At 33.5% G+C, this 26,357-nt stretch overlaps 1 protein-coding gene across 1 annotated transcript; it reads left to right on the top strand.

The window, feature by feature from the left end:
* The first annotated feature begins 17,287 nt into the window (after positions 1-17,287).
* Positions 17,288-24,971, top strand: fkh (fork head box protein). The gene has a single exon (XM_085947870.1). It carries the CDS (start codon positions 17,451-17,453, stop codon positions 18,513-18,515), a length of 1,065 nt encoding a protein of 354 aa, XP_085803996.1. The 5' UTR covers positions 17,288-17,450; the 3' UTR covers positions 18,516-24,971.
* The last annotated feature ends 1,386 nt before the right edge of the window (positions 24,972-26,357 follow it).

The raw sequence follows: 26,357 nt of genomic DNA, 5'->3' as shown, positions 1-26,357 counted from the left end.
CAGACAAACGTATTGAATTTATATAAAATTATCTGAGGGTGCCGTAAACGAGAAAGTTTCAAAACCACTGGTAAAATACATTGATGATAACAACCAGTATTAAGGTTTGTTGAGAGTTATGATACACGTTTCAAATTCGTGTTTAATGAAGGGAAATGTAATACTACTGCACTATAAAGACAATGACGTGCAATAAAACGTACTGTATGTTTTTCTGTTTTCTAACCACACGGAATAGACGCCAATTCGATATCAATAAAAAGGATTCCCCCAAGATTAGCATGCCATAAACGTTAGCGGGTACTCGCATTACGCCCTCCGACCCCTGCGGCGCTGCAAACCACCCTCCTGCCCGTTAGTTAAGCGAGAAACAATTCGAGCCACCGCTTTCACCCTCCGATGGTCTCAGATTAAAAGCGCACCCCACTTTCCTCTTTTAGGGCTTATCGGCTGCTCGGCGCTGAATGACGATGCGTGATTTGGCATCTTTACCCTTCGTATCGTGTGTACAAACTAAATACCTATCTGCTATTTTCATGTTCCCACTACTGTCACTCGTTTCACAGCGGGTTTCAAGATAACCCATCATAGAAGAGGCATGGTATTTTACGATGCTGTCTATCGTACGGTTGACACATTTAATAGCACCATTAATGTTGATGTATTATAGGTACCTACAGCTTATACCTATGTGTATTTTTGCGGCCTATACTAACATAGCAATTAAACAGTTTTTTTGTTTTTACGATGAATGGATGTTCGCCAATTGCTCAACCTATTAGGTCCATAATATGACCCCAAACTCACAATATGTTAATTCTCCATACCTGGGATTCGAATCCGACACGTGACCGCTCGTTCATCAAATCAATATAATATGGTAAATTATTAAAATAATAAACAATTTTATAGTAACGTGATTAAATTTATGGATTTTCATGATGAAGCACAAATTAATGTTTTTGCACCCAGCAAATGAAGATCTACTTATAAATGTTACGCCGAATGTGCGAAATTGACTATTACATGAAATGGGCTAAATTTTGCCTAAATCATGAAAAATGCAAGCCCGTTGCTTTATTCATGAATTAGGCAAAATATCTGGCGAGTGCGTGAATTCGGCAGTAATTTTTCTGCCTAGTTCATGCATTGGACAAATTAGATAGTAGCGATACGGTGATATTTTTTGCAACTAAACTAAATGTGTCAAATGCTCATGCATTGGTCAAAATGTACGTATATTATCTATGGTCAAAATAGATGGTCGCGCTCCGGTGGTACTTTTTCGTTCATATCCATTTACTATGCGCAAAAAAAATCTAAAACTATAATATGATAACGGAAGAATTTTTTTAAAAGGTATTTTCGCGATTTGATTCGTGCTTGGGTATCAATCGTGCAATGGTCGATTATATGTTTGTGATAGTTTGTTGACACTTGTAAGCTAACCTCAAAATGGACATTCAGTTGAATAATTGAGAATTACAAAACCTAACCTAACCTAACCTAACCTAACCTAATGATAATAATATTATATTATGTCCAATTATAACTAATAAAACCATCCGTATTAAATTTACTTTTTCTACTGTCATGTTGACAGGTTTAAGAATTCCATACCCAGGCGAATTCACGTACTCGGCAGAAAATTTACCTAATTCATGAATAAGGCAACAGGCTTGACTATAACATGAATTAGCCAAAATTTAGCCCATTTCATGTAATAGTCAATTACGCACATTCGGCGTAACATGGTAATGGTAAACCAAACCGACACAGATCGAAATTTTGCTTTTGTTGCATTTTGAATATGTACATACAGAAAAAAATTAAGAAAGGATATTTGTTGGCAAATATGAAACAATTTGATCGATTGTTAGACCATAGATATATCCTTGCGCTCAATAAAAATTCTTTACGATCAAACATCTCCGATGCCCATTTACAAGCAGTTTTGAGAATATCAACTACAAAATTAACATCTGAATTTAAAAAAAAATGTACAACAGTTTCATTCTTCTCATTATTTTTTTTGTAGTGTTTATTTTTCGTAATAATAAATAGTGTACCTATATCTAAAAATGGTATTTTACTTGCGGCCCGCCGCTCATTTTGAATTCTTGAATTTGGCCCTCCATCCAAAAAGTTTGCCCCCCCCCTGACCTATATAATGTTTAAAATTATGTATTTTTAAATGACATAATTTTAGATATTTTATAGATACCTATACGAATATTTTTTTACTATTAAGTATCTACTATGGTTTGTATTATCCTGGGCTTAATTGAAATTTAAAAACTGACAAACATTAGCTACACATTGTGTTCAATGAAAACAAATACGTTTTACTTACAAATTTTAATGTGCACTATTTATTTCAGATTTTAACAGCCTACCTCCACCCTTCACCACTGATATACTTATAGGTACATGATATGTCTAGAAATATGCGTAACACTACATCCATATATATGTACCAACTTAAAACAATGCCTTTTATGTTTTGATGCTGATGAAAATGGGTTTTCATTATGTCGTGTTATGATGTAAAGAAAATGAAAATCCACTCTAAGAAGCGTGGGCGCCTTGTGAAAACTCTTGTGCAGTCTATCAAACATTGCAACAGCGACTTTTATTAAAACATTCGTATTTGAAATAACAAACATTACAATTTTAGTTGTTTTTTTATTTATAGCACTTGTTTCCATGATTATTATAATAAGATCATCTTCTTCCTAACCGATATTTTCAATTGTAGAATAAAAGCAGAACATATAACTATTTATAATTTGTAATAATATGAGTTATGGCGTACTTCCATCGAGTATTAACAATAAATAATAATGTACGCCTTATTCATTTTCCAAACACCCACGTTTGCAAAGCACTGTTGTATTAATTGTACTTCTCCATATTATATTTAGTGAACTTCGTTTGTTTGTGATTGACTTATAAATTAACGGTAGGTATAGGCAAATCATTCTACAGTGACACCATAGGCGATTCGCGCGTGTATTGAATTGCTTGCGGCAATACCACTACAACTGCAACCCCCATTTTCCGTACTCATGGTGCCACTGTAAAACGATTTACCTATACCTATCTATTATTCGTCCGAACAAAAATAAATCGTTTTGATATCAGAAACCGTGGAGATTAAGCCGGCTCTCACATCTAAACTCACCTCGTCTGCTGCACAGCCATCAATCAAACCTTCTAAGAACGTCGATCCGATGTTGTATATGAAGACCGCGCACATCTACCTAGCGACAGTCGCACGTAGCCCCCGAAACGTGTAGATATTTGGATGCGGCGATTGGCGAGCCGGTATAGGAATGACCAATTCGTAAGTGTTCGTATGCGTCTTCGACTCGCAGCCCGGGTAGCATGCAACTTGTCGATTGCAACAGTAAATGTTTTTTTCAAACTAAAAAGTCGCATTCGACCGATCTGCGGAGCTTCATTTGGCAACGTGTGTTTTGTTGTTCTATTCTACGTTCTATAAAATTTTGATAAGGGGCATAGAGATTTTTGAAGCGTTGAAGTAGGGCATGGCACAAATATGGTTGGGAAACATTGTTTTAGAGGGTAAATAAGGCACTAATAATTGTGACGATTGTATCTTTTGATATCTATCCCCACAATTATTTGATTGTGTATGCTTTTACATCGCAAACGCATACCCCAAGGCCATGAATATATTACGAGATTTCTTGTAAACTTTTTTCATTACACCAGCGCAGCACTAACGTAGGCAGTTTGATTCAAATTTCGGGGAGCTTTTCCATCCCCCCCAGAAGTTTTATTTCTGACTTTGCAAGTATAAATCAAAATAACCATTATTTATATGGGTTTCTGCATTTCTTTACTATTAATAAGCACAAAATAATACGAAATCACTCTAGTGATAATATGTATGTACATCTCTGTCTTGTCGTTCCCTTGTGTTTGAGGATCATCATCTGAGCGACTAAGACTATCCATCTTTTACGGCACAATACCATACGGCCATCGGTTTCCGATACGACATGTCATAGTGACCTGTAATACGGTCAACTGCATTATTATACAATTTTCTGGACACGACTAGTTATAATACTGTAATAGACTTGAGGTGAGGACAGTGACGATTTCCTTAACTTAGATGAAGCAATCGAATTATAATAAGAATTAAAAGGGGGCTTCGAAACAGTTCAAACCAGTCATACAATTTATTATTAGCTAAATTATACCAAAACTATCAAAGGTGCATATTTCACACAATCACTGCTGAGCTGTTAATTAATTTTTAATTATCATATTTAAATAGCATGTTAATTATATCGAATGGACAGGTAACGCAAACGCGCCAGTCGCGGTGTCAGCACTAAATGAGTTAATTATAAGATATTGCCCAAAGAATAATAAAATCCTTACAACCAACTTAAAAACTTGTTTGTACCCAAAAAAGTAAACCACTAATATTAATACCTATGTATCACTGTCATCTTCAATAATAATTAATTTTGATTAGATAATGTGATCTCTCGTGTCTATTGTATTTTTTTATCGACGAGGGTCTCAATATCAGTCAATGCGTCGGGCCTCCACGTCTCTAAGCCCGTCACTGGCGAGGATATTACATATTTAAAAGCACTAAACACTCTAAGTACCTACCTACTACAACAACTGTCAATAAGTCTGTCATGGCAGAGCACGTCCAGAAAAAAATAGGTAGGTATCTACCCGTCATGGTTTTTCCTTCGCCAGACGGTAAGAGTTGACCAGTGACAGAGAGGTGAGGGGGAGCTTAACCGGACATGTTGAGAACTCTTCAGTACGACAAGATCTTCGCCTTGATGAAAGGTCTCGTGCGACAACTTGCTCATTCATACACAACCTTACGCAATCATATTAAAGTAGCTGGAAATGTATCTAGGTAAATGAAGTTATAATGCACAATATATTATAATATACATAATACCTAACTGAATTACATAAATTTGTATCTACTCATATATTTTTTTTATTTGTTTATTTAAAAAAAAAAACATTGAACACTTAACATATTATTAACTCAAGATGTTCACAAAATGACATTTAGAATAAAAAACACTTACGGGTAAATCAACTTAGTAAAGAAAAAAAAACAAAGCAAAAGAGATAAATTAAAAAATACAATTTTAACAATAAAATAAAATTTTAAAAACAAAATGCATAATGCATCGATAAAAATTCCTACATCTCTAGGGAGTGCATTGACCAGCCGCACAGCCCTCGCTAATAATGCCTGATTATCAGTAGGTACCTGTTTTCTAGTAGGTATATTAAACGTAGTCCTAGATTTGTATAAAAAGTAGGTACTTACCAACAAGTGGCGAAAAGTGATAGTTGGAAGGAGGTAAGCGTATGATAACCAACAATAGATGTGCACTATACTCATACTTTACGGGACTTGGGAAAGTAATATAATAATATTTTACCAAGAATAAATAGTTACATCAAATAAGTTTTAATTAAATAATGATTCATCCGAAATTAATTATTAGAATATTTACACTCAAAATCATGAAAAAGTACGTGTAGGCCTGGTGCGCTAACAGATTTGGAGGGTCAGTTGCGGAAAAAAATCATGTGCGATAAACCGCCACTGGATGTTAGAAAATTTGCAATAGTCATTTTTCAATGATTTTTGATCATTTTGATCGATTTTTACACTGTGGAAAATGCATGTTTGTTAAATTGTGTTCCTATAATTATGACGAATTAACCACCTCATCTGCTTAGATACCGTTGACTTACATAGGTATCTAAATTGTATTTAAAAAAAACCGGAATACCATGGCTTCTTTTGATAAACGATTACCTACATAGTACATAATAATAACAAGATAAAAAGAACTTTTATATACCACGTTTTTAAATTTTCTGTTGAATCATATAAACTTGACAATTCTATGTATTAATAAATATATTTTTTGTAGTTGATAGAAATACTGAATAAATATAGAATACTGAAATGTCATTTTGACATTTCATATTGGTTTCCATAGTAACGCACGTATATATTAATAATTTAGTTGCTAGGATCCCCTTAGCAACCAATAATAGTGTTTTACTTTTTACGAATTTTTTCCGAAACATACAAAACAGAACTAACTGAAAATGAATTCAATTCTGCTTAAATATGGCTAAAAGTATTAAAAGAATCCATTGTAATCGTGTTCTGATATATTCTAAAAGTTTCAAATGTCTATCTAGTCGGGAAGTTAGTTAAAATCGATTGCAAAATTTGGACAAACAAGAAAAAAATTGTACTGGGCAAACAAGAATACGAGCTAATAAAAACGTGGTAAAAATGTAGTGCTTCATCACGTCTTCATTATTTTTTTTCATGTAATTTTAAGTGAAATCGAATAACTTAGCCTATATTGAAAATATTTTTAAAGATGTTGCACTAATAAAAAAATAAATGTGGTAAAATAATAATGGTAAGCTGACCCTACATTAAGCTAGCGTACAGACGCGACATTATTTTTTTATTTGTTGACTTTTTGCATAAGCCAGGTTAGTGTTATTTTTTTGTTTTCGCTGAGTGAAGGTGGTACGTAGGTTGTGGATCGCGTTTACCCATTTAGCGTACAGGTGCTTATGGAGGGCCCTTAGCTATCCTTGTCCTTTCAGCTAGTGGAGCTAAGGGTAGGTAGGTATATAGGCATGTGTATGGGCCACACCGGAGTGACAACAATCACGCTATGCGTGGCCCAGTTTAAAAACGCTGTTTGTTTTTCCAATGGCAGGGGAGTAAAATATGACAAAGATTAAACACAATTTTTATTTTAATCAGGTCATAAAAAGTTTCTAAGCTATGATTTTGGTCATTAGCAATTATTTCATTCATTAGGTCATTAAATCAAATCGAAAATTGGATAGTAGGTACTCTCGTCCCTACCAAAAAGTTAAATCTATATGCGGTAAATCCAATTTTAATGAAAATAAGTTAATTATCATGTGTCACGATCTCTATAATATGATAAATAGTATGTAATAATATAGGTATAATGTATTTTTTAACAAAGAAAACTATTTAATATTTTTCAAAGTAAACTTAAACCTTCCCCCCATTTTGGGCATTATAAAAAAACGATACGATAAAAAAATACGATTTTAAAACTGGAGACAAAACACAAAACAAAGAATAAAGATTTAAAAATAGATTAAGCTAAAAGCTACAAACATAGCAGACACTTAATACGCGAAAATACAATTAATTGACTCACCTGTAAAGTTTTCAGTATGGACTTGTCGCATTTTAAACCAGCTAAACCGTCTACTTCTGCCCCTGTGTACCTTGATAGAGGAAGAACAGATTCTTCTGGCATTGCAGCCACGACAAAATAACTTTATAACGGTGTTAACTGTTAATAACGAGCCAACACCTAAACGCGTCGCCTGCACTGCCAGAAGAATCATACAGGATTCTATGGGTTTGGTTCGAAATCCCGAAGGCCGGAATCCCGAAGGCCGAAATCCCGAAACATAAAAAAATACATCAGTAATAATTGCGCAATCTTAACATTTATATTGAATTCCGCAAATTTTACAAGAGAGACAAAAAACCGTTTTTTTGTGGAATCATAAAATAATTTCCTTGATTAAGTATATAAGTAAATTAAAAAAAAACTTTTCTATGGCACGACCCGATATTTGACACGTCTGGTTGAAAACTGAAGATGTTAACCCAAAAATACGAAGGTAAGAAAAAGATCCCGGTGCTAAGTTGCCTAATAAAATAAAAATATGAAGAATTTCAAGTGATATGAGCGACGTGTGTGGTCTGCACAGGGTTGAATGAGGTATTTATTTATTCAATAAACAAGATAAACTTAGAATCCCCGAATTTTATATTAAATTTAATGGATTCTGCAGTAAATCTCAACCCATGAACAATGTTTTTCTGATTGTATGTTGAATGTGTGCGCAGAAAATTCTGTAGGCACATTCAATGTAAAAAAATCTTGTGTTGTACTTTAGACAAGTGATTCCTAACCTTTTTTGTTTCGTGGAATCCCTGAAGCAATATTTAAAATCTCGTTTCGTTTGTAAAATATTTGTTCGATTCTGAAGAGTTAATTGCAAAAGAAACAAAAGAGACGGTAATAATATGTAATGGAAAAATAGCCATCCTTATTATCGTTGTCCTTACTAAATTTGATGTAAATTGGTTAGCTATAAGTATCTACTACCTATATTCAATTTTACAATTTCCTCGTGCCTATCTTACATGGATATAAACATTGATAGATTAGTGATTTTGATTTTTATCTCGATTGAATTGCGCACCTATGGATGGCAATCAATTTCGTAAGTGCAGTCAGCTTAAAAAAAACACTATTCGGGAGGGAAGTTATGAGATCATTATTGAACCTTTTAATTATTTAGACTGTAGTATCTAAGTACTTCACAAAAGTCTCGAGTCGTAATGGAAAAGTTGCATTCAAACGTTTATTTATAACATTTGTGCTCCGATATGGAAACAAACAACGTAATATATAGCAGTTAAAAGTTTACTTAGTATCTACCTACGATTACGACTTCGGAATGAGTTAAATTAAAATTAATAAGCATACTTTTTAACATAGTTTTGTCATAGTTATAGATCGTTTTTTTTTAAATATACTTATTAAAAAATAATGTCGATTAAATAAATAAGGTCAAATAATGTTGTAATTCAAAAACTTATCCCTTTCTATTATGATACAATTGATTCAACCCCTTTTTTAGTATACACATATTGCTTATAAAAATGATTTACACGTGCGTACCTTAATTAGTGGCAAAAAATTATAAATCAATATGATATTTTCCATACCTATTTGTAGGTAGGTAAGTATTGAATATTACTGAGAAATATTATTCAAGAGTATTGACATTCTAATATATGAAAATATCATTACAACTGCATTGGCGGCTCGGCGACTTTCTAGGTGGTTTCTAGCCATTAATTGGATACTAAATATACATACCTAACTAATTTCACATAATATAATATAATATTATGTACCAAGCTACATATAATAATATGATTATATTAATGAGGAAATGAGTAATTTTTCAGAATAAATAATATGATTATCTGAGTCGCTACTTAATCACATCTAAAAAGCGTTCTTAAAAATATCTAACATAATTATTATTATAGACTTACTATAATCAGTTTTGAACAACGACATACAGCGAGTGTTGTTACTCGCCTAGGGATTATTTGATTCGCTCCCCAAGATGTGTACACATCCTTTGTAGAACGAGAAATAGACACCATAGCTTTCTTAATTTGTTAGGTACCATGAAATAGGGTGTATTTAATTAAATTAATTATGTTAATACCACGTAATCATCGTTATGTTATTGCATAATTTACAATCATTGCTTTATCTATTTGTATAACAATAGTAAATATCTTTATAAAATTGCGACGGGTTTAGATGGATAAAATAAATTAAATAGTTATTTTTAATCGTGTCATTAAGTGAATATTATGACAATGATAAAAATATTGGACGTGCATTTTTGACTTCATAACGATGTGGGGATGGTCCCTACAAACCCTTAAGGTAAAGCCGCCCCTGATTACAAGTTAATTATATTTATACTTTTATAATTAATAACCAATCGTCTACAATATTTTCTTTTTCAACAGATCAATTCGAAATTAACAACCAATAAATTAATAAAATTACAATGACGAGCTTTTTATTCGATACAATTAGTATCAAATAATATATTATATTACTTCTGCTATGAATAAATTATTACAAATTCATTTTAATAAAGTAAAAAACGCGAGAGGGTGATAAAAAGAATGGGACCAAAGTCAGTTTTATACCTGGCGCGGTTATATTTTATTGCATTTATCAATATTTCGTTTAGAACAGCGGCTTCTAATTTTTTTCATTTTACGGATCTTTAAGTGTATAAAGAATCTTTCACTACGCATGTAATTAATACTTTGGACGCTGAATACGCACCTGGCGCGTAATGACCACGTGCATTGTAAATGTGGTAATTAAAAAGGCATTATCTAGTCAGCAGTGAATGGGCAGTCTAAAATTTTCTCGTTAAAATCATCTATTATTTGATACATGACTAGGGCTCTAGCCTGGTCAGAAGAGTCCCGGCATGGTGGGTCGCCAGATAAGTAAGATAAATACACAACATAAATTTTCTCTAATAGTATAAAAAGTCGCCTGCGGTACTATTTCACTTCAGAATTATTGACATTTTAAAATATATGGTTGTGCGATGCAATTTTTAATTATTGTGTATTCATACAATGAATACAGTTCATTTTACCTCGAACGCCTTTTGGAAAATGCTTCTAAAGAGCATCGCACTGCTTTTAATCTTAGTGATAGTAAGGGGGGGCTAAAATTAAATATCAAGTAATTAATACATGTTTGGAGTATTGTACTTATAGTTAGGTACCACTCCAAAACATTTACACACCATACCTACTAGCCGGCAAAATTCGATTAGTACCCAATTCCAAGCATATAATAATAATAATGTAGCAAATATGCAGTAGGTATACAAAAACATCCCCTCAAACAAAATTTACCGCACACCCCTGATAGGTATCTACAACATCGGTAACTAGACTTTCATTAGGTTTGATTATCTCTTTATTAGTCTCCATATCTCATGATCTAAAGTTCAATAAAGCGTATTATTACCTAATGTTGTTATTGTTTTTGGGATTCGCAATGTTTAAAGGTCGACAAATAGATAATAAATGTACTTATTATTAATTTATTTAAATGTAAATATTATAATTGGTATTAACATATTAATTGTATATTATCCAAGGCATGGTCCCCACATCCTGAAGCGAACCATCAGGCCAAAATGTTTTGCGAGCCCCCTCATCCATCGCTAAGTTCAAGGGCAGTGTGATATTCTCCAGGAGCATTTCCCAACTGGTAGATATTCCGCGGAACCTCTGGATTCGCGGGAGGTAAAATTAATCATTTTTAGCAATTAGTTTTTTCGCAACCCCCTTTTATACTAATCAAGTAATCTGCCTCACATTTTCAGAGAAACATAATCACTAATCAGTTTGATGATATATCAGAGGCCAAAATAGAAACCATCGAGCAAGGGATCATACAATAAAGATTTTGCATTACAATAGATGTCGTTAAATCAGATTTATAAAAAACAGAAAAAAAACAGTTTAAAATCAACTCTTTAGACTAAAAATTATGGAAGCTCATACCTAATTACCGTGTTCATCAGTAGGTACACCTACAAGATTACCAAGTTAAAACTGGTTAAACATAGTAGGTACCTACCAGTGGCGAAGGGTGGAGGAGGGCTGTTAAGATTCGACATACATAGTGCATGATAAATTTTGTCAGTCATACTTATTTGTTTTTATTGAACTAATGATACAGTTTGCAGATGGTGTTGGTTAGTTTTTAAAATTCAATTAAACCCACATTTACTTATTTTGTTTTCGTGTTGGTTTGTATTTTGAAATTCATTAAACCCTGCCTAACCAAACCATAATCGATAAAGAATATTCTTCCATCTATAAAATATCTTCTAGATTATTAATTTTATAGATATTATCTACTACGTCTAGGATTAGGCAGGGTTTAATTGAATTTTAAAAACAAAGTATTCTACAACTAGGTACATTCTATACATTGTGGTCTTAGTTCAATGAAACAAATACGTTTGACTGACAAAATTTAGTGTGCACTATTTATGACGGATCACAGTCTACCTCCACCTTCCACCACTGGTAGGTACCTACCAATTTTAATCTCTGAATATTGGAACGGTGAAATTAAAAGATAACACAATTTTGAGTTTTGTCTTTGTTGAAAAATGTCCAATTTAAAATAAATCTGTATACCTTTCTGGTAACATTATCAAAAAATAATTATTAATATTATCCTATTTTTGTTGTTCTATATTAAATGTTGTGAAATTTTCACAAACAGATAATTATTGTTTCAGTACCTACCTAATAGAATGTAAATAATAGATATAATGCAAGTTACCAATTGTGTTGCAGTGATAGTTCAAAGTTCAAACTTTAACAATCATTGTAAACAACAACAAAATATGCATGAACAGTTATTTATTTCATAATAGTTACATAATTGATGCTTGATTGAATTATAATTTATTTAAAAGTGTTTTGTACACAACTCTATTAAAATTTAATGATCTTACTTTTATCTATAATAATGTTCTTTTATATTACTTACAACATTTTACATTTTTTGATTAATTTATCACTTCCAGTATCAGGTAGGTATCTTATTTTATATTATATCGTTAAATCTTCAAGCAAACCAATTTTTTAATTAATTGAATTTGATGAGGCACTTGAAAGTATTTTTTAAATATTTTTTTTATTTCATGACAATCTTTGCAAAATAAGTTGCAAGTACTTGCCTGTCTACAACTAGTAAGAAAATTTCTCAAAACGACTTGAACGAAATATATCCTACTTCCAATTATATATACTGCCTATAGTCTTATATATACTGTCGTCAAGTTTTTAGTTTTAAAATGTTCCTACCTACACTTTACTCTAGTCTTATTAACCTTGTGGTAAATGCAGCCCTATACCTACATAATTATTAGTGGCGAAGACTGGAAGTAGGCTGTGGAGATCAAAAAAAATACTCCACACTAAACCGTGCCAGTTATACTTATTTGTTTTCATTGAACTACAAATACAAATTACAGGTGGTATTGGTTAGTTCTTAAAATTCAATTAATCCCTGCTTCAGCAAACTAAAAATCGTGCGTTTACATGATTGAATCATTTATACCATATACCTATGTATGACTGACAAAGTTTAGTATTTGTGACGTGTCTCCGCAGCGTACCTTCACCCTACGCCAGTGATATGTAGGTATATATCCAGGTAAGTAGTTACATATTTTTTTAATTTATCACTGTCGATATCGATCTGAACAAAAATCAACATGCAATATTGCTGAATTGCTCTACGATTCGATCGACGAATCGTTTTATTGCTTAAAATTCAAACTCAATAAAAATGTAACATAGTATGTCAATAGGTAAATTACCTACCGAGTTGATAACATGGCAACACCTACCTTCCTTCAATAGATATAATCAGATTCAGGTAAGTAGGTACTATGTGGTAACAACATAATTGCGCTGGAAACTATAAAAATAAGCAGTCAATTCAGTGACGTCCCGTGGGGGTAGGTCATGGCCCCCACATCCTGAAGCGGGCCCCAAGGTTAGGATCTTTGTCGGGCCCTTACCTATGTGCAGAGCTAAAGGCAGTGTGATGCTCTACAGTAGCATTTTCCAAATGATGTTCACGGTAAAATTACGGGTATTTAGTGTACTTTTAATATTTACCTACATCCACTTGAATTAAGGAGTTATCAAGTATGTGATGACACAATTAGAGAATATATCGCACAATCACGCAAAGGAAAATAGCGCCGCAGGCACCTTTTTTTACTCTTAGGTACCTATTTTAAATGTGCAATGTGTGATGTGTGCTTATCTCACTAATTTGGTCGACTCGCCACGCCGGGGCCCCCATAAGCCCGGGCCCCCAGGCTAGAGCCCTGTCAGCCCCCCCCCTGTGGGGGCCATGGGGTAGGCAGATTGAGCGTCTCTTGGGAGCGGCAGTTACTCGAAGGGCGGCAAATCGAGGAGAATCATTTTGGTATAGGTACTTATATAGAAATAGCTAAAATTATTTGTTTACATGTTGTACAATAATAGCATAGTAAAAATGGTGTGAAAATAATAAATCTGTGTATTGCTAAATGGTACAAACCAAAATGTGTTAGAAATATCAACCAAATAGGACCTCAGACTCTGATCATTTGGGCAAGTGTCTAACATAATTACCTTATTTATTCGCTTTTTATATCTAAATTTAATTAAAGTTAGTAATGTCTCCATACAACAGATTTATTAAATATTGGAGTCATGAAAGGATGATAAAACATATTGTATAAAAATGGAATGGCATTTTACCACTGCCTAGGGGCGGCATTTTGTCTAGGGACGTCACTGGCAGTCATGTCAAGTAAACAAAAATAATAATAAAAAAAAATGATTGCCAATTACACCTAGTGGCGGATCAAGGGACGTAGATGCCGGAGGCCAGTGACGAGGAGTGGAGGTAGGCTGTGAAGATTCGACATAATGCACACTTAACTTTGTCAATTAAACATAGGGATTTGTTTTCATTGAACTAAGATTGAACCATGCATAATTTTAGATATTTTATGAATAGAAGAATATTTTTTATCGATTATGGTTTAACTAACTTAGGAAGAGCTTAATACATTTAAAAAAAACTAACTAATACCGTGATAATTTGATAACAATGTATTCTCAATTATTCAATAAAAACAAAGAAGTAGTTCCTACCTACTTATGACTGAAAAAGTGTGCACCAGCAATATCTGCAAATTGTATTCTTATTTCAATGAAAACAAATACGTACCTACTACTGACAAAGTTTAATGTCCACTATTTATGTCAAATTTTAACAGCCTACTCCACCCCTCACTACAAGTAGGTCATGGCCCCCACAAAGGGGGGGCTGACAGGGCTCTATCCTGGGGGCCCGGGCTCAGGAAGGGCCCGGCGTGGCGAGTCGACCAGATAAGTAATATAAATAAATAAATTCTCTCTAATATCTAGTAAAAAAAGTCTTTCCTTCAATAATGTTATTATTTAAAATTATGTGTTTGTACAACACAATTTTTATTTGTGTATCGATACTCGACAACTCCATAATTCAAAAAATGGATGTATTAAAATATTAAAAAAAAAAAAAAAACACTAAATATACACATTAATTTTACCGCGTACTCCATTTGGAAAACGCTACTGTGGAGCGTCACACTGCCTTTATCCTTAGCGATAGGTAGGGGGGCCCGCCAAAGATCCTAGCCTGGAGGCCCACTTCAGGATGTGGGTGGCATGTAGTAGGTACATATATATTTCTTTTGAAATCATAAAATAATTAATAATATACCTAATAGTATAAAAGATAGATAGTTGAGGTACCTATAAAGTAATTTAAAATTATTATTTTTATAATCTATGGATTGAATCGTTTAATCATTTAACCTTTAACCGACTAGGTACTTAAAATGGTAATCTGTTTACAATAAGTAAGCAGATAATGCAAATAACTTCGAAGCACCACTTATTAATTACCTCTACCTACTTACCTACCTAATTATATTCGTGTTATTATGACAACATTGGTTATGTAATGATAATAATTGTTAGAACGTAGGTAGGCACCTACCTATCAATAAAAAACAACTAGTAGGTAACTCATTTTTATTCGTTCCAATTTTACAACGTTTTTATTAGCTCGTATTCTTATTTGTCCGGTGGTTGTTTATCCAGTATAAATCTTGACTAGCTAGACATTTGAAACTTTTAGAATATATCAGAACACGATGCCAATGCATTCTTTTAATACTTTTAGCCATCTTTAAGTAAAATTGAATTCATTTTCAGTCAGTTCTGTTTTGTATGAAAAGTTATTTCGGAAGAACTCCGTAATCCAATCCACTATTATTGGTTGCTAAGTGGGTGGTCCTAGCAACTAAATTATTAATATATACGTGCGTTACCATGGAAATCAAAATGACATTTCAGTATTCTATATTTGTTTGTTTGTTTGTTTTTTTATTTTCATATTATTTCATAAGTATAAGTTTGACCATATTGAGCATAATAATTCAACAGAAAATTTTATCTTGTAATTATTTAATAATGATGAGCGATATGCATTATCATACGACACAAAAATAATGACAAATGGTTAGACTACTGGGTGAGACTGTAACAAGGTTTAAATCCCGAGAGTGGAGAAATATGGAATAAAATTAAACACGTGTTAAATCTGTACCAACCATGAATAAGTAGGTAACTACACGAGAAGCAATATTTCAGGGGAACGATTTAAACTTTATTACTACATATTTAATTATACAAATAAACTATGGTGATATAGTTTTATAATTTAGCCGTAGGTATATTACATATTTTGTTAAATAATTAATAAATTATTTAATTTAGAAGTTATGACTTATGATTATCTGAAAACAAGACTTAAGTACCTACTAATTCCCGATTGATATAAAAATAATATCTACCTACATTGTTTGCGATACTTACGTTTTTCATGAAGTGTAGATAGGTACTTATTAAATTTTGTATTGGTAATACTCAGTGTACTTTGTGTTTCTTGCGTTATATATTACATATTGCGGTATGACCGTCATAAAGCAATAAATTGTATCTGGCTTCAAACCCTTGGTATATGACGACTGGCGTAGGTACACATTGATATCTTATTAATCTATTCTGTTGGCATTAAGTAGGTATACTTTTTCAATAGGTACCTACATACCTACAGGGTTTTTATACATTTTATAATATGCTTCGTAGCCCAGCATATATGTGGTATTTATACATACATAAAGCTTTAGTATACCTACCTACTCAAGAAAACCCGATCTTCACTTAGCAATCTATTTATAATACCTACGTAGGTAGGTAAGTACGTAATGCATAGTGATAATATGAATTGACAAGAGATTATCTTAAATTCTAAACTAAACTAAAAATATAAACATAACAACTTAGGTACCTCAATACACTATCTACCTAAACTAACCGTAGTAACCGTTAAATTTTCAAATAAGTACCTCCCATAAGTAAGAAGTACCTACCTACATATGTATGGCTTTAATACGTTAGTAACTAAAATTACCTTGATTAAGAAAATTTTAAACTTTTCAGCGACTTCTTCTAGTTAAAACTTTATAAAAAAAATAAAAATTCTACTTAGGTACCTATTCCATAATACTTACTAATTTTATCTACCTATTATTAGTAGGCAATACGTTAAGGAGGTACTACTTACCTAAGAACTCTATCATGCATAAATTTAGAAAACATTCACCGAAAAGAAAAACATTTTTTGTGAATAAATCCATATTTTTTGGGTAGCGTGAACGGCTGAAAACGGACGCCGCGCCGCTCTGCAGTTCCCAATTCGCCCGCAGGCCACGGCCGACGCGTTTTCATCTTTTCCATGCAGGGGGACTCGCGACGCGAAAAGAGGGGTTAGGGGCGGAGCTCGTTTGCCCCGATCTCTCGAATCGACCAATCGGGTGAGACCGAAGTCCGTTGTCATGGAAACAGGCTTTCGGAACGACCCGCCCGGCCCGCGCCCGGCCGACGCCGCCAGCCGACACTCAAAACCAAACAGAAAGGCCTTCTGTAAACATCTCGACCGCGCTCTCGCTCCGCTAACGGCCGCGGACCGCCAGTGACGCAAGTGACGCGAGTGACGAAGTGACGCAGCGACAGCGATCGCGAAGAAGCCGCTCGGCATGCGCTGACGCCGAAGCGCCGAGCCATGCTGTCCCAAAAGTTGCCCTACGGGGAAGGCCCGCTCGCCATGAGCGCGGGATTGCCTCTCAGCCCCAGCCTGACGCCCACCTACACGATGAACTCCATGGGCTGCATGCCCATGGGCGGCGTGAACGCGCCTTCGCAAGGATACGGAGCTCCTTACGGCTCCTCCATGGGTGGAATGGGCGGCGTGCCCGTCAGCGCCAGCTGCATGGCCGCTGGCGTCGGGTACTCCACACCGTCCAACATGGGATCCTGCATGGGAAACATGGGTTACGGCGGCGCCCTCACGCCCATCGGCTCCATGAGCGGTGGCAGAGCAGAGCAGGGCGGCGATCCCGCCTCGCCCAACTCCGCTGCTCTCCAGCGCGCCCGCGCCGACAAGAGTTACCGCCGCAGCTATACGCACGCAAAACCGCCCTACTCCTATATAAGCCTAATTACGATGGCCATTCAGAATAATCCACAGAGAATGCTGACGCTCTCAGAAATATATCAGTTTATCATGGATCTGTTTCCGTTCTATCGACAAAACCAACAGCGTTGGCAAAATTCAATCAGACATTCGCTGTCGTTCAACGACTGCTTTGTGAAAGTGCCGAGAACCCCAGACAAACCTGGCAAGGGATCCTTCTGGGCGCTCCACCCCGATTCGGGTAACATGTTCGAGAACGGCTGCTTCCTGCGGCGGCAAAAGCGATTCAAAGACGAGAAGAAAGAAAACATAAGACAGACGCATAAAGGCAACGGTTCCGGCGAGGGACGCAAGGACGACCGCGACAAGGAGAGGGAGGACCCTCTAGCGCTGCTGCACGCTCCAGACCTCTGCCTGAGCGACGAGCTGAGGGCGCCTTTGCCGCTGGACCACTACGGTCTGAAGCAGGAGCCGACGGGCTACACGCCGCCGTCGCATCCGTTCAGCATCACGCGGTTGCTGCCCGCGGAGAGCAAGCCCGACCTCAAGATGTACGAGATGAGCGGGTACGGTTACGGCGCTCTGCCGGGTCCTCCCCTGCAGCACGACTACTACCAGGGAGCGCTCTACCCCGCGCCCGCTCCTCCCTTGTGACAGTACCCCCTGGCCTAGGCCTGACCGCCGCGCCTCTATTCAACCTACCCCTGCACCTAAGTCCTCGCGAAGTGAGTGAGCTCGGCTTCTCCTCTCCGTCTTGTACGTGGTGTGCAGTTTGATGTGGCCGGCAGGTCGCCTTTGTGCGCCGCAACGACAATCGATCGCAAATTGTGTGTGATGAAAAAACAATTATTTACCCTGAAATGACTAAACTAACAATGCCTAAAAACTAATGTGAATCCCGATCGCTCGAATTTCGGAAAATCTCGGAAAATTCCCACGAATTATTATTTGATAATATTATTCATATCTTAGAGTTAAAACCGTTGGAAACAATCGCAACCTTACTGATAAGTTTACATGTAAATACCTACTACCTAATTTTTTTATTACTAGCATAAGTTCGTACCTATTTAGTTTCTACATATTCCTTACCGAAACCATTTCTTAAATCTATGCTACATTGATAAACGAAAAAATTACACACGTGGCCATAATCTTATGCATATTATGCATTGCGATTTCCGGATTATTTTTAGTGTTGATAAATGGCACCAAGACCGCTTGAACTCTTATCATCATTAAAAAAAGAATTCGATTAGACAAGAATCTCATTTCGGATATTCGATAACAATTATTTTTATTATGATTCGAACTTATCGTTTTAACAAATTAAATCATTCATAATCGGTAGGTTACCTACCTCACATACAATAAAAAAACATTTGAGTAAAAAAAGAGAAGAGATTTTCCGGAAATTCATAAGCGTGATTAAGAACGTTACAACTCCATTTTCTTGTTAAATAGAATGTGACTGAAAATATTGTGAATAAATAAATTAATTACTGACATAAAAATGTGTGAATTGTGCCCTCGCGGACGGCAGAATTATAATTTGCCCAAGACAATCGCTTCGTAGGACACGACTGAGGTACGATCGCCATATTATTATAATTTTTATTATCACTAGCCTAAAAATCAATTCTAAGTGTAATATAAATAATTATTTCTCAATAGTTTTAAAAAAAATGTTTTGATTACATCGATATAATTTAATAAATGATATAAAAATGCCCATTTCCAAGCATTCTCATTTTATAATAATATAATTAATATTTATGGATTTTCAATAATAGATTTATTGGAATTATACCTTTCAGATACAACATATTTTTTATTTCGATTATTTCATTATTCACAAATAGCTGGAAAGGATCTTTTTATATTTTATCAATAATAAATATTCTCTTACTTGTTCAAAAAATTAAATAAATATATTAATTGAAATATTTCGTAAAATGTTATATTAACATAACGAAATGGGAAATGAAGATTTTATAAAATTTTATTCTGTTAATTTATGAATATATTTCTCTGGGAATAAAAACATGCAAATTCCAAATCACAAAAATATTTTATCGCAATAAACGGAATTATTTAACACAGTATCGTCTTTTCATTTTTGTTTAACATTTTATTTTAATATTCTTACTAACCAATTATTATACAGGTGTGAAAATTAACCAAACAAAAGTATCTAAGTTCATTTTGCTAAGATTAGATTTAAATTTGGTTATGTTTTTAAAGCAAATCGATGAAGTTGTTGATGGTGTCATGAATCAAAATTTAATTATGATTGTCTTTTTATTGTCATACAATATACCTGCAACTTTTAAATGTTTAATTAAGTTAGTTAAATAGTAATCATAAAAATCTTTAAAATTATTGTTTATACCTACTACATACCAGATAGACACCGAAAGTTCAATCGTAAATTCTTTTCTGCAATACCCACTAAATTTAACTAAGTACGTAATAAGCAGGTTAGAATGTGTACAATAATGTTTCCAAATCTATCGTATACCTATATAATGGATAATAAAATTCAGATGTGTCAAGTAACACATACCTATGAAAACCCAAAGGAAGTACAATAATACATAGCTCATATTATATTACAGGCGCCTTTCCGTTACAATTACATAGGTAATAAGGTAACTCATATTTTATGGGTACCTATAGATATTTTGCCACAGTAAATTAACTTAAAATTTGGAGTGCGTTTTTAAGTTATAAAACTTGCTAAACATGTTAATTGGATCAAAGTCATTATTTTTTGCATACGTAAAAAATTCTAAGTTGTCAATATAAATTTTAAAACCTACAGCTTAAAAACTGATACTTATCCGCTTACTGAATTAATTTTGAACTGTTAAAAAAACCTGATCATATAGACATGCAGTCTAAACGTAATTATATGAAAAATAATTAAAAATGAACATTTGCTGGTCTATCATTTTTTATACAAATTAAAAGAGAAGAAAAAAACTCATTGTTGCATAAAGATGCACTTATAACACACGGAAACTTACATCAGTTATTTTGATAGGTGAACCACAGAAAGCTCAATATTCTATATTCAAAAACTTTGCCAACAAGACATTTTTTATTCAGGTTACTTTCCTAGTAAGTACCTACCTACATAGGACTTTATATAATATAATAGGTATCCGCTTTTAGAATAGCAACAAATACGTAGATATTTATTTCAATTTAGCGTTGCTTGTAAAATGCAATTAATAAATAGTCGCCATATAGAACATATATTAAGACTTTCAAGGTAAATTTTATTTATGACTTAGTGACAGTCAGTCCGTGAAATGCTTCAAATAAAAAACCTTCGGAATGCCTAACTAAAATATTACCAATACTGAATGCGCGTTTCGGCTACGAGAGAAACTTTAATACTTTCGTTAATATTATTAAAAATAACACATTTTTTAGTTTATCCTATATTTCTCCACAATATAAAATCGGATACTTATATCTACTTAGGAACTAGTTACACACTTCCAATTATTTCTGTATTTCTTGGTAGGTAGGTATTTAACTGTTATATGCCTAGCTACAACATACCCATATCAACTAAGTATCTAAATTTCAAGATATTAATGAATAATAATTAATGTAATATTATTATTTGGGGAGTAATGCTAAAGCCAAAATATGTTTGCGTTAGTTTTAACCATAAAGGTATTAAAAAATGTTTTAACACTACTAAATTTGAATACCTACACTATCTGTAATAGATTTAACAACAAAAAAACTAGAACTCTTTCTGCTCTATTATTGTGTGTAGGTGTGTGATATTTTTTTTCTTTTCATCCATTCATACAGATTATTCGGGTAGCCGGTAGACCCATTCAATATATAAGTTAGAATAGGCATCTCACGGGTGGTTTATGGCACATATAAAAACCGCATATTATTTTTGTTAGAGTCAGAAGTTTTGCCACTTCAGCACGTACCGATTTTTTTTTTCTACATTTTGTACTGTTGACGTTCTTCAAAAGCTGGGCATAATATCGTGGTTTGTTTTTGTTGTCGTGTGGACAGTACTTAATTCGGTGGCTTACCTGTATAATATTTTGTATGATTTAAACATTTAAATATTGTTTTATATAATGAGTTGAAAATCATTGGATAAACAGTAAATTACAACTGACCATAATAATAATACGTCGATGAAGACAAAACAATAATATTCCTACTAACTCACAAAAAAGATAGTTCTTTTCTATATGAAAACATTTGTAAATATTTCCTTATTAAAATGGTTAATTACATACCTACTTTATTATTATCAACAGAGATTTACTAGTGATACACTGATTTAAATGCTTTGTTTCTTGAATCTACACTATAAAAATTAAATAAATCTTATCATATTATGTACCCACACAATTAGGTACAACGTATTTTCATTCAAAAAATTAATTAATATCGCGATATGTTTCCTTAGGTACCTACCTACCTACTTAAATGTATATTACGATCTATTTCAAGACTAAAGAGCTTATTCCAATTTTTCTAATACTTATTTAAATTCTTGTTTTTACTATGATATTAAAATGATTCGAGTTGACACAAATAGATAGTCATAATATTAAAATTTCCATAAAATATGCATATGTTTTCAAAAATCTAAGAAAAAATACGTAGGTAGGTACCTAATTATAATATTTGTTATTTCACACAATGTGCAATTATTATCTATAATTTCTAAAACCCGACAAAATCATAGAAAAAAAATACTGATAGACAGCTGGTTCCATAGTTTAAATAATACATATTAATGCATATAATACCTATGTGAAATTAAATTTTGCTTGTATTTTATTGCGATGGAAAGTCTATCAGTTAATAAAAAGGACATATTGTTTTAATTTTAAAATACAATACGACGAAAAAAATATATTACCATTAATAACAATCATTTACTTACGCATGAAACAAAATAACGTTACCTACCACATGTATTGAATTATTGTGGACTTGCCGAAAATTGTATCCAAATACTGCTGAACAGATTAAGGCTATACCTCAGTTGAGGCACGGTCTAAAAGGATCGCGGCTAGGCGATGCGCGGATTGCGGGTCACGGGTGCAAATGACGCATGCCAAACGAAATATAATTTGTCATATAAATCCAACATGCGTCTATTTAATGTTCTATTACTAACAATAATAATATATTCATTGACATGTTTTCTTTTTCAAGTAAATGGGTAACGTTTTAGTCATCTTTACACGATTTAAGAATTAATACGCCCGTCGCCATTACAAAACAAATTGATGTGTTCCCATCTCGACGTTCTCTCTCCGAATGCCAGCGAGTCCAAAATTTCGTCGCGCCTATAGTTGAAAATTATTTGCCGTTTCACTGATGTATCGTCTTAATAAATAAAATTCAGATAGGCTATACCCCCAGCGTATCTATACATTTTGGAGCAGGGTTTTGAATGTGTGTCATACGAAAATGAAACACACAGTATCGACGTGCAATAGTGTGTGTTGCAATCTTCAAATAAACCAATATTGAATGAGCATAAGTGCATATATCGGCAGCAGTTGTCGGAACGATTGATGAGCTTAAAATTACGTATTCTTGACACGTGTTTATTGCCTGTTACTCCATATCCGTTAGGTATTTAATTTCCCATTAATTCTGTGTTCCCTGCTAAATACCTACGCTTTAATCAATCATGCATTAGAAAATTATGTAGATATAAAGTCAGAATAAAATAGCTACATTTATTGATAATTAATTCATCGGTAGGGTATTTATTTATTTAACATAATTTTAATAGTTTAATAAAATATTATTAACGTAGCTTTCTTTCACCTTTGTAACTTCATTGATTCAATAATTGTAGATAGGTATTTAAATTTTGTTATTGCCAGATAATGCATATGGCAATTAACTACACGATTATCTACAAATTCAGCAAACCATAATCAATTCTATTTTACAAACGATTTAGCAAACACAAACAATAATATTGACAACTGTAAAAATAATTATGTAGGTAGGTAATTAGCCATTTTTTTCATTATCTCATCATTGGGTAGTTATTTTAAACTGTATCTAGGTATTTATTTACCGTTGGCAAACCTATGGACAGGCGCAGAAATTCTGATGGCACATGATTGAATAGTCGAACCTCAACATGGAATTTAAAAAGAGAACATAAATTATTTTGGGAAAGGACATCTAAAGAAAATGTCTCGAATAAAGACTAGGGACTCTTGGGGAAAAATGGGGGAAAAGTTTTAAAAAAGCTTGTGACTAGATAAATTGGAAAATTTCTTTGGGAAAAAGGCTCTTGGTTCAATCTAAAAATACTGTTGAAACATAAAAAATCATATCCGTTGGCAATACCACCCATTATAATATTTTTTCAGGCACTTATGGGTCTATTCTATACACAAGGCGTCTATCGGCGGCTATCAACGTTAGTTTATCATATGTATGTAGGTATTGATGTATTATAATTGTTACAATAAGTTACCAGTCTAAACCGTTAAAACTGTTTATCTTCCTCTAAAAGTTAACACAACCAAGAGAGGGCCTATTAAAACTTGCACTTTTTGACAGTTTTAGACAGTTAACTTATTGTAACAATTAACCGCCTCAATACATAAATATGATAAACTACCGTCGATTGCCGCCGATAACCGCCTTGTGTATAGAGTAGACCCACTGTGCGTAAAAAGTTCACCACCCTTAGTCTACCGTATTCAAAAAGAATCAAATATACATGCGTATACTTCACCCAATAACTAATAGAACTACACATACAAAGTTATCAAATTATCAAACTTCTTTTGACTCTTTTCAAAAGTAGTATTCTTAGATTTAACTACCTCCGTTTTTCACACATAATTATATATAGAACTCACCAAAATTTTATTTATTTTAATGCGTTACCTACTTCAAATTTATATTTTCTTTTTTTTGATTTTTTAAAAAAATAGTATAGTCGTGTCTACCTACCTTTTCTACCTATGGTTAACATTGGCAATGTCGGAAGTAGCTCTTGGCCTACAAAAGTCTCCCAAGACCTGTCTTGGTATACCCAATAATTATTAATACCTAGTCAGTTTTTATTACCAACGAAAAAAAAATTAAGATTTTTTGCACAAATATAGATATTTTAACACATTGGTAAAGATTCAATAGGTAAGGAAGTACCTACTGGTATTTTTCACTACGGTGTTAATATCCACGATAACCGCGCGACTTAAGCGTCGGTCTATAACATCGTGGGTCCCAGCGTATCTATTCTACACACAAGACTACGATCGGCCGCTATCGGCAGTTAACGAGGGTAGTTTATCATGTGTTTGTATTGAAGTATTATAATTATTGTTAAAATAAGTTCGCCGTCTAAACTAAACAGTCAAAACTATCTCGCTCTAAAATTTAGCATAGCTAAGAGAGGTGCTGTTAAAACATAGTACTTATTGTAACAATAATTACAACTAATTTATTGTAATTGTTACAATTAGTGCTAATACTTCGATACAAAAATATGATTCTCGATATCTGCCGATAGCGGCCAGATCGTGCTCAGGTTCGAATTCTGGGTCTGGCAAGTATCTACACATATTATTTTTCAATTTGTGTATGAGTCTGAGTTTCCACCTAATAGGTTGAACAAGTGGCTGACATCCATCTCTCGTAAAATCAAAAATCTGGTAATACAAAACCTCCACCATCTGGAGGCCCATTTGTGCTTATTAGGATCGGACATGGTCGGATAATAAATACAGTGTGAAAATATTTCGAGATTTTTGAGAAATGCCACAGAATAATCAATAATCTTAAAGATAATGAATGTTAACTATGAAATAAGACACGTAATTTGATTTAGCTAACCTGACACTGTTCGTCGTGTAAAAAAGGTGCGTCATTAAAAAAGTAGGATCGCACGGTATTAAAGCCATTTTTTATAAAATATTTTTGGTCTTTTGACAAAACACATTGGTCTTTTATTTAAATACCTACATAAATAGTACACCTATTAGATACATATTTTTACCGTATAACTTCAAAATCAGTATGTCTATGGCAGTGGTTAAGGACGGAGGTATGCTGTTAAGATCCGACGTAAATAATGCACACTAAACTTTGTCAGTCAAATGTATTTGTTTTTTTTTTATTAACTAAGACTACGATGTGTATAACGTACCTAGATAGTATTTGTTAGTTTTTAAAATTCAATCCAAACCATAGTAGACAATACTAAAAAACATTCATTTATCAATAAAATATATAATATTATGCCATTAAACCATATGTGATATGTATTTATTTTTTATCGTTTATGGATTATGGTTTGGTTAGGCAGAGCCAAATGAATTTAAAAAAACTAACCAACACGAAAACAAATAATTACCTACGACTGAAAAAGTGTTTTTATTTATTTTAGTTATTTTTGTCGGATCGCCCAAAGCATACCTAAACTATTGTGGTTAAGTTAAGCAGGTTTTAATT

This window comes from Rhyacophila brunnea, unplaced genomic scaffold (assembly GCF_057557595.1).
Source record: "Rhyacophila brunnea isolate RB1 unplaced genomic scaffold, BYU_Rbru_1.0 scaffold_20, whole genome shotgun sequence".
Lineage (NCBI taxonomy): Eukaryota > Metazoa > Arthropoda > Insecta > Trichoptera > Rhyacophilidae > Rhyacophila > Rhyacophila brunnea.
This window is presented reverse-complemented; position numbering and strand designations above follow the sequence as displayed.

Bases quoted from the DNA above. Each gene is read 5' to 3' on its own strand.
- fkh (XM_085947870.1), top strand. From the start codon at position 17,451: ATGCTGTCCCAAAAGTTGCCCTACGGGGAAGGCCCGCTCGCCATGAGC.